Source organism: Botryllus schlosseri, chromosome 8, assembly GCF_051294905.1.
Source record: "Botryllus schlosseri isolate E-star chromosome 8, Bs_hap1, whole genome shotgun sequence".
Classification (NCBI taxonomy): Eukaryota; Metazoa; Chordata; class Ascidiacea; order Stolidobranchia; family Styelidae; genus Botryllus; species Botryllus schlosseri.
The window spans coordinates 6,757,469-6,774,013 of record NC_137243.1 but is presented as its reverse complement, the minus strand read 5'-3'; the positions used below and the strand labels follow the sequence as shown (position 1 = coordinate 6,774,013).

The 16,545-nt window shown below is 40.4% G+C and overlaps 2 protein-coding genes across 9 annotated transcripts; one reads left to right on the top strand and one right to left on the bottom strand.

The window, feature by feature from the left end:
• Positions 1-27: 27 nt before the first annotated feature.
• LOC145444907 (DNA-directed RNA polymerases I, II, and III subunit RPABC4-like) lies at positions 28-1,566 on the top strand. Its single transcript, XM_080322970.1, has 3 exons — positions 28-251; positions 321-413; positions 1,411-1,566. The coding sequence occupies exons 1-3, from the start codon at positions 137-139 to the stop codon at positions 1,431-1,433; spliced, it is 231 nt and encodes a 76-aa protein (XP_080179096.1). The 5' UTR covers positions 28-136; the 3' UTR covers positions 1,434-1,566.
• A 59-nt stretch (positions 1,567-1,625) lies between these two features.
• LOC145444899 (ADP-ribosylation factor GTPase-activating protein 3-like) lies at positions 1,626-14,285 on the bottom strand. Of its 8 annotated transcripts, none has more exons than XM_080322952.1 (16): positions 13,293-14,285; positions 13,110-13,228; positions 11,980-12,184; positions 10,333-10,546; positions 9,764-9,889; positions 8,629-9,063; positions 7,335-7,467; positions 6,706-6,853; positions 5,546-5,638; positions 5,346-5,392; positions 5,121-5,184; positions 4,935-5,063; positions 3,466-3,510; positions 2,935-3,014; positions 1,984-2,122; positions 1,626-1,924 (listed from the first exon to the last, which is right to left on the bottom strand). In XM_080322952.1, exons 1-16 carry the CDS (start codon positions 13,356-13,358, stop codon positions 1,901-1,903), a joined length of 2,067 nt encoding a protein of 688 aa, XP_080179078.1. In that variant the 5' UTR covers positions 13,359-14,285; the 3' UTR covers positions 1,626-1,900. The 8 variants fall into 8 exon arrangements, with proteins under 8 accessions (XP_080179078.1, XP_080179077.1, XP_080179080.1 ...); XM_080322951.1 differs by having other exon boundaries at positions 5,537-5,638; positions 13,293-14,280; XM_080322954.1 differs by lacking the exon at positions 3,466-3,510 and having other exon boundaries at positions 5,537-5,638; positions 13,293-14,278.
• Positions 14,286-16,545: the final 2,260 nt, after the last annotated feature.

Here is a 16,545-nt window from a genome sequence, read left to right as displayed (position 1 = left end):
TGATACATTGGATAGTTGCTGCGATATGTGCATTAGTCACAATGCAATGCTGACTTCAGCTGGCGTGTGATTATTCAGTCGGCATCGTATAGTATTTGGGGCCAGTGCTTTTAATATCGAAGAGGTGTAATTGGGTATGGATACTCCCTCAAGCTCTATCGCGCCTACTCCTGGTAGGACACCTGGTCGCACTCCTGCTCATGGCGACCCTGCTAGTCTTCAACCGAAAGCAATGATATACATATGTGGAGGTAATGTATTCGTATTAAGATTTCGTGTCTATATACGTCTCGTGGATTAACTGGACTTCTCACCCTTAGAATGTCATCAGGAGAATGAAATCCGTTCCAGAGATCCGATCAGGTGCCGCGAATGCGGTTGTAGGATAATGTACAAGAAAAGAACAAAACGAAGTAAGAGTTTGATCATTTTCGAACAATTCCAAATAATGTTCGGGGTGGTGCCTAGAGTCTATAGTTGTTTCCAAAAAGTAGGCAAAGGCTTTCTGTCTCATTTTCTCTTCAGTATCGGCCTCTCATTTGAATTTGATGCAATAACGTGCGTGATTGCTATAAACATTCTCCCAGAAAATAAGCATAGTGTGTACTGTGTAATAACAATAACTTCATACTGTTAATTTATTTGCTAAAGGCTTTTCGACTGACTCTCATCAGTTGTGAACGTCAGTAATAGAGTGAATCAAATTCGAAATAATTTTGTCTGTATGGTGTAATAATAAAAGAAGGAACGCCTCTACACTCTTGGAATATTTCATTATGTTGTTTCCGGTTATTTATGTTCTTACTATCGTATCTTAGCTGTCTTGTTATTATTACATCATCCAGGCAAAATTGTTCCACAGTTCGAATTTGATCTACCCCAGAGGTTCCCAAGCTCAACACCAATCATCGCCCCCCCCCCCCAAATTTTGTGTACCGAAAATTGGGTATACAAACTATAATCACCGGCGGGTTGACTAAAAAAAGGTCAACTTTTCGGCTCGAAGCCTAATTTGACACTTTCGTAACTAAATTTCCGTGGGTTGAAAAAAAAAGGTCAGCTGATTTGACGCGTCATCGCCCCCTAGACCGCCCCCTGGGGGGCGATATCGCCCACGTTGGGAACCACTGATCTACCCTATTCGTTTGCTACTGATAAAGAGTTGGTCGAAAAGCTGTTTCAATGACGTTATTTTATTGTTTATCGTTCAGTACCCCAAATGACTTGTCTCTACTGTACAGTGTACAACTGTACACATGCGCAACGATCTCCACTCCTCCAGGAAATTCTACTTTTGAGTAGCATCAACCAAACTTTCTCTACATGGTGCAATCCCTGTTTCCTTCTGGCCAGTCAGAGTTGATCGAAGCTCATCACTGTGAATATAAAACTGATTTATTTCTTTTGCAGTGGTTGTCTTCGACTGCAGATGAACTGAATATACGACCGTAACAGAATCAAATCCGTGCCCCACGGACGGCGCAGAACATCCCAGTGACTTTTACTGCTGCTTTTCTACAACAGAGTCAATCATTCTCCATTAAAACTCTTTTATTTCGAAATGTACACTCTGTCACACTCCACTTAGCTAACAAGCTTTCAAGATATACAAGGGTCCTCCGCCGCTACTTGCAATTCCCAGTAAAATTTGTAATATTATTCCCACAAAGCTTCAATATGTACATGCAACTAGAACCTTTGACATTTGCCTAATCAAAACACGGTGGCCGCACGAATACTAGTAGGCACAGTACACCAACGGCTAGGTTATAATTAAGAGCAGTTGGCAAATCTTGCGTCGGAAGCACCCGCCAGCCCTAGCGAACATGATCTAGTGCAAACGTTAAATATTCATTCCATTTCGACTAGCAAGCAATTGCACGTAAAGTTGTCGCGAAGATCAGTACTTGTCGTATCCTCGAGACTGCAAAAAAAATGACGCTTTGTCATAAACGCACGGATGATAGTTGCAGCTCAACTCACAGGGATGGAGTTATACATGTCATTGGCTAAGTTAGACAATCTTCCGGCCATGCTCCTGACTCCTTCTTTCAACTGGGTCATGTCCGTGTTCGCCATGTTCAGCAGCGACCCGGGTGACATTGGTGATGATGCTCCAGTCCTTGAAAATTGAGGGCATGTAAAGGGCTGACTGATTACAAAGGTTGAAATAAGTTAAGTTTCAGGCACTGTCACCGGTTCTGCTAATATATTCTCTGAAGAAAACTCGTCTGTGGAATCAAAGTAGCTCACGTCAATTTTACACATGACATTTTCATTTTTTTCCGGCCATATTTGTGCCATGATGAACTGTGAAACAATGTGACACGGCTGAGATGTGGTCAGAAACATCAGAACTTTGCAGAAGCTTGTTATAAATTGGAAAATACCGAGGGACAAGTATCACTAAATAGCATCGAATCTCTATGTCGAGTTGGATGTGACATTGATGAGAATGTATTGCCGGAAACAAGATATGGGGACAACCTGCTTGAGTACATTGAGTGTACCACTGAATGGTAAATTATTCAATAAATCAGTCGCGTCACTATTCATTGCAGGATGTTATCGAGTCGAAAGTGACTCGGTTTGAACGGCCAAACATTTGAAAATATATTCAGTTTATAGCTATATCGCGTGGCGGTGAACTTAGCTATAGTGATGAAAACTTGTTACAATAAAAATTCTATTTCTCAAAATCCAAAGTGTGAAAGTTAAGATGTGTCTAATAAACTGTTCCAGTGTAAGCAACAAACGTACAGCAGTCTAGAATCCTTCTCGAATACCCAAAAAATACATAAGTACTTTGCTGCCGACTAAAAGCCCACTCCCTTCAATCTCTTCGTTATACCACAATCTTGTGGTGTTTGTGATGTAAATTTCAACAAAAAGACACACTTATGACCACCTTTTGACACCTATATTAATACATACCTTTTACTGTCATCGTTTCCAAAATAGTCATCGGAACTAATAGCTGACCTTCCATCAAACTGAGACACCCGAGAGCGAGACTGTAACAGTAAAATCGTTAGTGAGCAAGGGCTATTAAAAAGATCCGCTGTTGACCCTTATTTGAGAACAATATCGACGCTCGATGTCCATTGTGAGAGCCACAGCTGTCACAGTTAGTGCCTTTGTGAGAGCTACAGTTGACTTACAACCACACATTCCCACAGGAATTTGTGGATTGGCCTGTGATGTGTCTTAATGAACTGATAGTAGGAAAACATAAGCCCATTGCATAAATACCACCAGCATACCAGCACACAGTTAAATGAACCTTGACAAACACTGCAATTGGAATGAACTATACCCCTTCCAATCCATCATGCATGAGCGAAAAGCGACACCGCTAACTGAAACAAAAATAAAATAAACAATCCATGTTCCATTCTAACTAAAAAGCAGCACAAATATTTTCTCCTACGAAAATCATGCGGCTGCACTGTCCCGAATGCATACCTTAATGTCCGAAGGTGTAACGGACACATGCCGTCCACGCCATGACTGATGAAAGAGTTGGGAGAATGAATTAATAAGTTGAAGACTTCATAAAAATTGCACTTCATCATTTTGATTGAGAATATGCTTAAAAATACAGATAGCATGGCAAACGGCGATCCCAAATCAAAAAGTGTGGTGCCGGCGTGATGAACAACGAGGACAGCCCTTCAGCATAACATAACCATTCGACTATCAACTTGAAATTTAGAAGTTGTACCAGATTGCTAATATTAGGCGTCTGGCAGGCCTTAAAATGCACTGTATCTGGCATTCTACAAAATGTGTCTGCTGGTTGTGTTGCAAACGTGAGTTTTAAAGCTCAGTTGTTTAGACTTACGAGGAATATTAGGCATTGCATACGACATGTCATGCCTTCAGAGTAACTGTGCTGCATGCGAATTGATAGCTGTTACTTTCAACTCAAAACTGCGGAATCTGGTACTGGTAAAAATCGAGCATCGATTATGGACAACGGATGGTGATACAATAACTAGTCTTACCATATTTCGGAAATGTAAAAAGAGGACACTTTTTCAAAAATTTCAGACATGCAAAACTGGAGAAGAATTCTCAAAAACCGGTAAATTTTTCCCACTTCGTGTCATCACTTCCGCTCAGAGCTCAAAATAACGTTTGTCTCTCTACATTGCCAGGTGGATGACTAAAAAAAAAGGTCTTCTTTTCGCTCAGGGCTTAAATCACCACTTTTCCCTCCGAAATACCCGCCGGAGATTCACTTCTGTGCTAATTTACGGCATATCACTAGCGATTTCCTCGAAATCTGACCTAAATTTTCAAAAAAGAGGACAAAATCTCAAAAAAGAGGACAAAAGGGCGTCCTCCGAGGACACTTTCAAAAAAGTCAAAAAAGAGGACAAATCCTCTTAAAAGAGGACGTATGGTAAGCCTACAATAACACAAAGAACTCGTACTCGAGCTCGTAAATGAATGTTCACAATATAAACCTATGCCTAAAACCTGAAATGACCTCAGCAGCTTGTGGAGCCACCATGGAGAATAGACAGATTATCAGATTTGACCACTAGCCGGCAAGCGGCTGTCAGGCGATGCAGGGAAATGTTACCGGCCGTGAAAAATCACGAGGAAATACATGAAACGAGGTAACACTTAAGACAGTTAGATTATACTGTGAAATAAACTTGCAAATACTCAACGCCTTAATATTAATTAGTGATGTCAGAAGCCATGAATCTCGATTTCTAGGACAACCAAATAGCAACAAGTCCAAGCGAGCCTTAAATATCAACCACGTCCCTGACAAGACCAGGGGTTCAGAATACTATTGCAGATCTGCAGATCACTATGTACACATAACAGCCACATCGGTATTTGCGCAAATACCCGTTACATAACTACGTTCACGGCTGAAGTGACACTTATAGCCGAGTTGCAGCTACTCTCATTACCAGAAGTACACTCTCGCTGGCTCTTCTCCCAGGGATACGATTCGCAAACGGGTAAATGCCCAGTTCGCTATCAACGATGTCGAGAACGGAATTATCGACACTTTCTTCAACAGCAGTTTGCTGCTGAGGCTAGTGTTAAGATTTGTCACGGATCTAAAATAGCTTAAGACAAAATCGCGTCATTACCTCGCTGCTGTCCCAATTCGAAGACGTAGCGGAGCTTATGGGCTTTGAATCGAAGCTTGTCGGTCTGTAACATAAGCAAGTAGCGAGTGGGAGGCAAGTAGCAGTTCCTCAACGTAAGCAATGCGGAGAAGTACACGAAGTAGGCACAGCTAATTCATATTGGCTCTATCAGTACAGAAAAGGCTTCCACAGGCACTGCCAATATGATAGACTTCGAAAACTCACCTCTCGGCTACAAAGTCTCGATACATTTCCGGTCGGTGAGAGCCAGCCTAAAATATCGAAAAAAACCATTGTCCAGTAGTACAACAACAACGATAGTATGGTAAAAGGGATATGCAGCTAGGAGTCTAGTTACGTGTTTACAACTCTTTCAATTCTCCCAGAATAGACAAGAACCGAAAAAAATTACATACTTGCCGCACCACGACAAAATCATCGTCGTCACTGTCGGAGTCGTCCAGATATCTGTTTTTTCGGCGTCCGCCACCATTGCTTCGTTTGTCACGAACCCCTTCCTACACAAACAAATCGATATCATCTCAAGGGTTACCAATGAATTCAACACTTGGTTGAGTTTTGCACTAGAACTATAATAACTATTATTACAATGAAAGCGATATTGTGTTAATGAATTCGAAAATGAAAGTGTCACTATATGAGCGTGAATTCTGATACAAGGCAGTTCTCTTCAACCTTTTTTGGAGTGGTGCTGCACCCTCCATAGGTATAACTATGACTCGGGCACTGCTGTCAGGTCAAGCTGCATAAACTGAGTCTGTCAACTGAAAATAATGTCATCAGATTCATCTCCTTGTCAAATTGTAAGATATCGCCGCTTATTTTATATGTTCCGACTAAAAAAAGGATCGGCAATTTAATCTGGCGGCCAATTATTAGTCCATCACAGAGGCTGATTAGTCAATTTACAATATTTTGGAACCGGAGGACACTTTTAGCAAATCTGAAAAGTTACTTGATCATAACTGAAATCAGCCGACTTCGCTAAGTTTGCTGAAAAGTTTGATGAGTTCAGTAAAAAAAAAAGTCATCACTTATGTTCGACTCCCGATTTACAAACTTTTCACTCAAGATTTTAGTGATGTTGACTGAAAAAACAGGTCGTCGTTTTCAATCGAACCACGAATTTCCTATTTAGCGTCGTTCATGCCCATTTTACTCAAATCTATCCATTATCTTAGCCCCTCAAAGCAGTAAAGGAGGACGCATTGCCAAAGAGGAGCTCATTTAGGCGTCCTCGGAGGACATTTTCAAAAACCTGAAAAAGGAGGGCGAAAGATGTCTCCGTCGCAGCGAATAGCACGTACTCCTTCGCACTAGGTTTAAGTTGTGGACGTGATAAGGAAGTACCCAAGACATGTACATTTTCCCAGAAGGTTATCTCGTCTTCGTAGTTGGTTACGCATTGAAATTCTGCATCCAACAATATATTACTCTGCGGTTGAGGTTGTGTTTTAGTTTTGAAAAGTGAAGCAGAATTTTTCAGAGATACCCGCCGGTGCCAGCCAGTTACCAGATAAACATTTCAAGACACCAACATTTTATACTTGTGATTTCGTCCCACCTGTTCGATAGTTTCGATAGCGGCAGAGTGCGAAATTCCGGACCTCCCGGAAGAGAACCCCATCCCGAGACGGTCGGCCATTTCCGCTTTGTGCTCGGGCACCTTCGCTGTGGGCTTGCTTGGTTGATACGAAAGCATGGACGATAAGCTGTCGGAAAAAAAAAAGTTTCCGAACTAGCAATAACTAAGGCCAGACTCGATGATCCGAGTGCTAGAATCCGAATTGAATATTAATTGTAATGATATTATTAAATAAGAGTTATATTATCAACAAGGATTGTGGTTTCGGTGCTGTTTACCCAAACGTGGAAGACTTGAAACTTCAAGCATCCAAAACATGTATTGCGAAGCTGCTGTAGAAACGACATTTCTGGGATGCCGTGATCGAAGGATGGCATTGTCACATAATGCAATAGACCATGTCTATGTGGTAGCAAGAATCTTGATGTGCTGTTGAACTGGCATTAATTTCTTTGTGCTCGCGTAAAACATACATTTTTCAACTTGCCATACCATCCATACTTGTATGATGTTATAATGAGTGATATTCAAATACTCGACTTGATCCGAAATCCAATCACTCAGGCAGTCGATTTAGCCCAGCGTTATTCACCACGCAACAAACATACTCCTCTCTCTTTTGCGCTCGCGGCTTGGCGCTGGCGTTGAGCCTTTCGCTTTCTTTGGCCTGATCTTCCAAATTTTTGAAGTCCGTTTTCACTTTCTGCGCGCCGATGCTGCCCCTCTTGGCTCCGAGACCCGCTGTGCGACAATGGGAAGGTATAAGAGGGTATAGTTTCCAGAGTACTCGAGTAGGAATATGATAGTACGTTGAATATTTTTGTCTTTGATCTTTATTGCGGCATATACGCCCACTCATGATATACATGCATACGATCTGTGCATAAGCACAAGTGCATAATGTGGATGTGCTGCTGGACAAGGAAGGTGCCGATATAACCTTGTAAGGCTTTCGAAGTCTTGCACGACCCCTCCATGCTATCCATGCATGAGCACCAAGCAGGGAAGTCATGGATACCAGTGTTACTAATCAGGTCTTTGATCTGACCCGGCCCGGGATCGAACCTATGACCTACCGATCAAGAAGTCGGACGCTTCATCATTACGCTATCTTGTAAGTTTTGTCTACTTGCACCAATCATTCAAGTGGTCATGTTATGTTACCCAACATTTCCTGTTTTATGTGAAGCAGTTGATCTACATGCCGACAGAGGTAGTCATTAATGGGGCACTGCACTCTAAAAATGATGTGGTATCAAATTGAAGCGTAAAACGAAAAAAAATTTTTGGCCGCAGCCGTTTGCTTCAGAACGCCACCGTAATGGAGCTGCAATGTATTGAAATTGCCAGAAACACATCACGCTCCAGCAGTCACGCAGAGATCGAATTTATATAGTTGTCGGCCGACGTTATGAAGGAAATATGTTGTACTGTACGCGACAGAAATAGAATACACTAGGCCTGATTTTGACGTGAATCTCCTGACTTAACATCTTCCTTTGAACGCGGAATCTAAACCACCTCGGCGTCCGTGAACTACATATTTCCATCATAACATCGGCTGACAACTAGGCCTACCGGTATATAAAGTTCGATCTCTGCGCGACTGCTGGAGCGTGATGTGTTTCTGGAAATTTCAATACATTGCTGCTCCATTACGGTGGCGTTCTGAAGCAAACGGCTGCGGCCAAAATTTTTTTTTCGTTTTACCCTTCAATTTGATACCACATCATTTTTAGAGTGCAGTGCGCCTTTAACGAATTACATCTACTATTTCGAAGTGGTCATGTTTTCACAACTGCTTCACAACCACTTCTGGACGCGAGGCATGACCGGCACAAAGTCGTGGACTCGATTTACTGCCGCGCATATTCAACGCACACCTCAAATAGAAACACATACCTTTTTTCTTTTTACCCAGGATACTCGATGTTTTACTGACGGGCGAAGAGGCAGCGGTATTAGATAAAAACACAACATTTTGTTTTTTGGATTCTGAGTTCTCCGGTATCGCAGCTGGCTTCGATTCCGTCTCTTCCTTTTTAGAAAAATCGTCCAAATCCGGCCAATCGTTGTCGACGGCTTCACCCTCATCCTTCTTTAGGACGTCCTCCACCTTTTCCGTCGTGCTCAAACTGATGAGCATGCTCTCCACAGTTTTTTGGCTCCTGTCCTCGTTTGTAGTCTTTAGTCCTCCGTACCGCGAAAAGAATTCTTCCTCTTTCGATTTGGCAACTTGTGATTCGGTATCAGTCTTGGCACTGGCGTTACTTAACGATGCGGAGAGCAGGACATCCCCGGAGCCCCACTGGTTCAAAGCAGCGTTTACACTTGGACCTGAAACAGTAAAACAAATTATTATTACGAACTGATGATCGCTTCAAGTCCGCCAGTACAGATTTTGACTTCACAGTAACATTTGGTTCAGGTCCTCAATTCAAAGTCTAGCAGTTTTCACCGGGTACTAAAATACATTTCATTAAAATCAAACTTATGATTCCAGCTTTAAGCTGACTACCATTATTACCAAAATCGCAATAAAATTGATGCAATTTATCCATTTTCTAAGATTTCCAAAGATTTATAATAGGAATAGAATTGAACAGCATATTCATATTGAAATAAACCCAAATGGTTTTGGCGGGCACTCGTTAGGGATAATCGTTCGGCACGAGTCTGTCGAAATTATTCGGGTTTATTTCAATATCAATATACTGTCCAATTGTACAATGAAGTTCTGTACCTCTAAGAAGCTCTTCTAATAGCAATAGGAAATAGACCGGTAGTATTGAAGACTGTGATATTTGAAACCTGTTAAAACTAAATGGTCAAATAACGTAAATTATCACAAGTTACTGGGCTTCACTATGTACATAATGACACTCATCTTGTTTTCAATAACAGAAACATCGGTACTGCTACTCAATGCTAATGCTGTCTGCATGTCATTTACGTTTACATCCCTAAAATCAATGCACACCAGCCAAATTGAAATCATCGTAAGAGAGCAATGCACCATTGAACTATCTGATCTCACCGCTTGAACTTTGGTCTTTGTATTGCGATGCTGTTTTTCTGGTTTCGGGAGGAGTCTGGGAAACTTTAGAATTGAAAGTGTTGAAAAATTCCATTTCCTTTGTCGTTTGAGGTTTGCTTGATGATTCTAATACGAAAAGCTATATATTTGACACCCAGTAGAGTGGAAATTTCTTGTATCTTCAACAAGGTAGGATTAATGAGGGGCATCTTCAACACGGCATAGGAATTAACAAGCAATGAAGCATTAAACAGACAATCAATGAATGGCCAATGGCCATGTATGCTATCAGTAGCATTGGTATTTACAATCAAATGGTACTCACTTTTCCTATTTAGTTATTTCATTACGGGGTATTAGCACTTGATGGCATAACACAACAAATCACTCAATATTGCAATGATGGTTAACATGAAGTTTACAAATAGAAACAAAATCAATGAAGAGTGTTACACCGTATAAGAGTTGTAGGCCTACCGGTATATCATTTTCCGAAGTCAAAAGGGCATAGCAATGTCTACATATAAGTATGCTGACCGGGCATCACATAAATACAAATGTTCACTGACCTTTGTCATCATTGCTCAACGAAATAACAGCGGGCGACGAAGAAACATGCTTTAGTCCTTCAGTAGGTCTGCCCAGTTTTGGAGACTGGTTACTGGCGAGAGACGAGTTCTTGCTCATAGAAGCACCGCCGTATTTCGAGAAGAAATCATCTTCGGCTTGCGAGGACGATGATATCGTTTCGGCAGGCGAATTTTGCGAAGATATATGCAAAACCTTTGAAACGTTGACAATGTTTAACGGACATTAATACAGCACAGAGCACACATCATGCATAAACAAGCATAACTAAAAACATGGTATCACATGACACGATACAAACTAGGACACCTAGAAATTTTTCAGCGTTTCCAAATTAGAGTTGAATTAGCATTATAGCTAGCAGTTTTTTCAAATTAGGCTAGAATTAGAATTATAACTACACAGCTTTTTCCAAATTAGATTAGAATTGAAATTATAGCAACACCGTTTTTTTTTTTCAAATTAGATTAGACTTACAATTGCTGAATTCGAGACAACTTGGACTTTGAATGATGAAGTTCAATTCATATTGAAGGAGAGTTCGTTTCATAAGCACGAGAATGTAAAATTCGTGTACAAGAAGCTTGGTTCGCGTTGCACCAGGAAATCCAGACATTAGATTAGTATTGAAATTCGAGCACAGAAAAAGTTCACAAAACAGATTAGAACTACAGCAAATAAACACTTCACGAATCACGAAAATTAGATAACCCGTATTGGCATTTCGCTTCAATTAGACGACTAGATATTTCTAGTTGTATAAATCTGACATGACATAGTGTTCAGTTAATCAGAAAATGCTAGCGTATTCTGTGTATGACATCTGGAAAATTGCGGAACCATAAAACGAAAAATATGAGATATCTGAAAGATCGTAACTGCTTGTATTGTTGATGCTGAATTATATGTCCTTTGAGCCCCTGAGCCAGTCCTATCGGTACTTGGCTAGGTCTGGTGTGGGAATAAAAAATAGTAATTGGAATAACCTAGGTCCATCCTACGTTAGTGGTATTCTGTTAGACATCACAATCCGCGACACCAATCGCTCTTGAATTTAGTTTTATCAAGAGTATTATACCTCTCGTCAGCAACTAAAAGAGAATTGGAAAAAGGACATTGTATATCAACAATCATATCACAAAATATGACGTCGCCAGCACGAAATTTCGAATAAGATTGTGCTGGTTACGTCATATTTATGTGATACGATTGTTGATATTTGAAGATCTTCTGGGAGGTACAGAACTATAATATACGATCGAGTAGTATATTCATATTGAAATGAACTCGAATATTTTTGGCTGATACTCGTCAGGGGTAATCGTCAGCAACTAGCTGGTGACGTCATATTTTGTGATACGATTGTTGATATACGATGTTCTTTTCCATTCTCTACTAGTTGCTGACGATTACCCCTGATGAGTGTCAACCGAATCTCGAAGAAGCTTTGCCAACAAACCGTGAATGTACTATTTTAGTGTTCTTACATTACAGGGTGCTTGCTGCTCAAAATCTGTGTCAAGCGATCAAAATAACAGACTAGCGCAATTCACAAGATATGCCAGTATAAAAATACACTACGGTATTATCATTTTCTGGAACTAGCCTGTTGCACTGTACATACATACCGAGTTATCATATTTCTTCAAAGCTTCCACGGTCATGCTTTTCAGTTTCCCTCGGTACAGCACAGCGGCGCGGCTGTTGTATTTTGTTTGAATATCATTCGAGCTACATCCGTGCGATCGAAAAAACGCTCTAGCGTTGGCGTTACCGCCGACCTGCATACTCCGTAATTGGTCCCATGTCCACTTTTGGTCCAGTTGAGTAGATCTATACCAAGAATTGTGGTATTCTAGTACGGAGGTTCAAAATATATTATTACAACACAGCTAATTGTAACGGATAAGATGGGCTTTCTCATGCAAGCTTCAGTTCCATATAAATGCCTGATTCTATGTCTGAAAAGTATTAATACCCCGTATTGTATGCTTGCATGATCTGCGTTATAGGTCTATAGCAGGGACCGGTAACATACAGCCGCGGAACGTGATTTTGAGCGGCCCACAGACAGTTCAAGGTCTTACATGATAATATCGACCGCTGTCACAGTATGCCGCAATTTCCCATTATTTGTATTACTAGCCTATACGTCAAATTGTAGTGACTGTAGGTTATTCTTTCTTTTTTCGGACACATATAATACTGATTTTTTAGTTATTCTTTATAGTTATTTGTTTTCTTTATGTCCGTCATGAAGGCAGAGTTCATAGAACCTGTACACAACTTTGATAGGCCACAGATGTCTCATTGACATGAACAGCTATTAATAATTGAGGTATATTACGTTTATAAATTCATTGAATGCTGTTTTGGTCTCTATGCTTCCCCCTTACAGTTTACATTAAATACGATTAATTCTTTTATAGGCGGATAAATACGCGTATAATGTGTAGATTCAGGAATCCGGCCCGCCAAGTACTTCATTTTTCCATATCAGGCCCGTCGACTGGAGAAGTTTCCCGCCCCTGGTTAACAATATAATCCTGTTTTGATGGAAATTCGTCATGAAATGCATCCCATTCACTACCGTAATAACATGGATCAGATACTCCATGAAGTTTCGCTACACTAGGAAGTTAGTGTTCCTGTTTTATGATTAATAAATTTGTTTTCTGTCTTTTTCTCCCTAGAAACCGAAATCTATAAAAAACCAACGCGACTGATATTATAAATGAATTGAATTAAATAGACACACCTGATAAATGTTAAATGGACTCCCAGTGATCTGTGAACGCCGGAACAGTCTATACATAAGTAAACACCGTACGTTATGCTGGCCCAAGTTGGGTTCTTCGCGCCACAGTCAAAACATGTCTGAATTGACAAAATCCAAATATTAGCTGGTACAAAAACAATAAAACAGATGAAAACTGCTTACTTTATTAGTAGGAATGGATCTTTGCTTCTTGAAAATGCTTTTAATATCATTAAACGGAGCCTCCATGGAATATGTACTATAAGGTTTTTTTTTCAAATCTTTTCGGTTTAACGCAAATTCAATAAATAACTCCACACTTTGTGCTATAGAAATAGATCTGGTCAAATTTATGTTATCAATTCGATCTTCCAGTAGATGTCCGATGATGTGCCTCAAGCCAGAGTGGAATTGGTGCCAACATCACGCACAACTTTACATTCAATTACTCAATTATTCTATGCAAGAAACCCTTGTCTCGTGCAACTTAGTGATGAAAGCAACCACTGTTTCTCAGTCTGTACCTCAAGTAACATGGTATAATAGTTAACCACATATTATAAGTTCAGATCTGAGCTGTATATCAATATTTTGGATTGTTGGTCGTTTCCCGAGGTTGTCTAAATCTACAGATTACCTCAAAGATAATATTTCAGATATGTACGGTAGGCCTATGTTTTAAATTTATATCGCATATATAGCTATATACTATAACAACAGATTGTAAGGCTTGAATTAATTATGTATAGGTCACTGTGGCGTAAAACATGTGGTATACGGTAGTAGGTATCGGTACTTCTACAATAAGTAGTATGTCTTTCATACCGAATGCATTGGTGTTAAGTGTTAGCTACGGACTACGGTATAGGGCAAGGGCAATTGTATTCCAAGTCATAAGTCAAGATAGACAGTGGATCAAGTTGTCAACTACAATAAGATAGATAGTGTCAACAGCTCAGTATTTTGTCCATTAAATTGAAAAAGACAGTAACAGACCACCGCTTGGATAAATGTACTGTACATAACAAGATAAATATCGCCGAAAATCTACAGGGCTATAGAGGATATACTTTGGACTTTGGAGAGACCGCGAACTGAAGAATACTATTATACAACATGTATTATGTTAATTTCCGATTCATGAAACCAGAAGATGCCTCTCTTCGTAAAGCTGTTTGATATAAAACTCTTTTTTTGCCAGAACTGGCTGTCATGCTGTCATACGTTATAGTTTAATTTCATATAGTTCGTTATTCCTTATTTTAGTTGACAGCCAAGCAACATGAGATGACGTGAACGCAGGAATATTCATTCATGCATGAATCACCGATTCAGCTGAAGTCACTGGACCATGACTCATTCCATTCCATTCCATTTAGCCGCTAACCCAGGGGCGGGCAACTTCTCCAGTTGGCGGGCCAGATATGCATAAAATAAAGTACTTGACGGGCCTGATTCCTGAATCGAGATATTAATCGCGGATTTATCCACCTATACAAGGATTAAATCATATTTAATGTGGGTGTTTGTAGTATTCATGGTGTTTGTCGTCTACTATGATCGTTTACACCAGGCCAATTTTCTTCATTTTTATTCTGTTATTGCTACCGACTTGTCACACGGTCCAATTTAGGTTTCTATAAGACACCGCTTACACGGATGATATGTCGAGAAGGAACCTAGGTAATAATTCTGGAGTCGACCTCGGTCGGACTCGAACTCGCAACCCCATTGTTGTTGCAGCTGTGTATATACGCTATCTCACCACAATAAATCGTATTTAATGTAAACTTTAATTGTAACGCATGGAGACCAAAAAGGGGAAGCGAGTAGCGCAGTTGGTTAAGCCGCCATCGATGGCGACACCAATGGTAGTGGATTCGATCCCCATTTCTACCTATAACTCTATGCGTCGGAGGTTTATCTGGCCTCCTAATAATAAACCTCATAGTAAACCTCACTGCGATTGCAGTACATGAAAAGCATGAAAAGCCAAGAGTGAAGGTGCCAGAAAAGAAGAAGGGGTGAACTGAGCCAGAAAGTCATTAGTAGAGACGAAAATACGGGCGCATGAAAAACGAGGGATACCGAGTGAAAAAGTTGCACGAAAGCTGACGATAAGCAAAACAATGAATATTACGCGTGTTACTGTCGTGGCTCACATGACCTAAATAGCGAGAAGATCCACTGCGATGGGTCAATAAAATGAACATCATTGAGACTAAAACAGTTTTTAATAATTAACGTGATGTGTACGTAATGTCCAAGACAAATGTGACCGCTCAAAAGTGTCAACAACTTCTTTGAACTCCGGCTGCAAGACGGCCGTAGAAAACCTTAGGAAAGACTGCACGCAGGCCTGTAACTGCCTCACCCCAAACCCTCCAATTGGGGGGGGGCGAGCTCAAAGGGGGCCCAAAATTCTTTCGTGAATTGGCATAACTTATAGAGTATTTTTTTGAAATTTTATACAACTTTTTCAAAATTTTTTCACGCTGGGCGCGATTTCAACTTGCGAGTTATCTTGATTTTCGGGTAGCCTATACTCTTCCCACAACAAAAAATACTCAAGATTTATAGAAATGGGCATATTGGCGTTCCCCGTTACCGCGCCAGGACACACCGATACATATAAAGTAGGGGAGACCGCGGACAAATGTAATCAGGGGCAAATGTAACAATCGACCTCACCGCTAGTATAGGGTTGAGATATCGCTTTGATATTTTAAGTGCGCATGCGGTAGCTATCTCTCCTAGCATACCTGGAATTTGCCCATGACTGAAACCTCATCCCCTGACTTTGAGCATGGCCCAATTACATTTTTTCATTTGATGTGAACAATTTATTTTAATTTTGTACAGGACCGAAGAATGGTATTAGCTTTGGCGCCACACAATGTTGTGTCCTCGTTTTTCTACACTATCAACGGCCCATTCAACCAAGATATTTAAGCCAGGTCGGCTTCGCACCTATGTAGGAGGTTTGCAACCCAAAATTTCCATGATTGATTGTTGATTGAGTTCCAGCATTTTACTTTTATACTAACTATCGAGTTGTTGGCTTCTTTATATTAAACTTTGGAAACGAAATTTCCATGAGAAAAACACGTAATGTTAGAAAATCCAAAAAGTGTTAATGCTGACCGAAAACTTCGTTATATATACAAAATACTGTCTTGGCAATCTGAACCTCACAAGATAAATACCATCCCGCAGATTTGTGCGTGGCCTGACGAAGTGCTGTTTCATTCCTGTCAACGGGCATACGCCCGAAGATGTTTAATTAAAGTATTGAGGGGTCCTACCTTTTCAAACCCGCTCACTCGGCTTTACCTGTAAATCTGATTACGTGAGCAGAGAGAGGATAAAAATTGATAGCAACATATATGCAATTCCCGATCATATTGACCGATTGAATCATAAATTTTCTCGCTTA

What these genes read in the sequence shown, in the direction of transcription:
- LOC145444907 (XM_080322970.1), top strand. Translation starts at nt 137, where the DNA reads ATGGATACTCCCTCAAGCTCTATCGCGCCTACTCCTGGTAGGACACCT. An exon ending in AATGATATACATATGTGGAG is followed by an intron (nt 252 to 320) that starts GTAATGTATTCG and finishes TCTCACCCTTAG; the next exon opens with AATGTCATCAGGAGAATGAA. An exon ending in CAAGAAAAGAACAAAACGAA is followed by an intron (nt 414 to 1,410) that starts GTAAGAGTTTGA and finishes TTTCTTTTGCAG; the next exon opens with TGGTTGTCTTCGACTGCAGA.
- LOC145444899 (XM_080322951.1), bottom strand. Translation starts at nt 13,358, where the DNA reads ATGGAGGCTCCGTTTAATGATATTAAAAGCATTTTCAAGAAGCAAAGA. An exon ending in CAAAGACCAAAGTTCAAGCG is followed by an intron (nt 9,064 to 9,763) that starts GTGAGATCAGAT and finishes TTACTGTTTCAG; the next exon opens with GTCCAAGTGTAAACGCTGCT. An exon ending in CGAGACTTTGTAGCCGAGAG is followed by an intron (nt 5,185 to 5,345) that starts GTGAGTTTTCGA and finishes CTTATGTTACAG; the next exon opens with ACCGACAAGCTTCGATTCAA.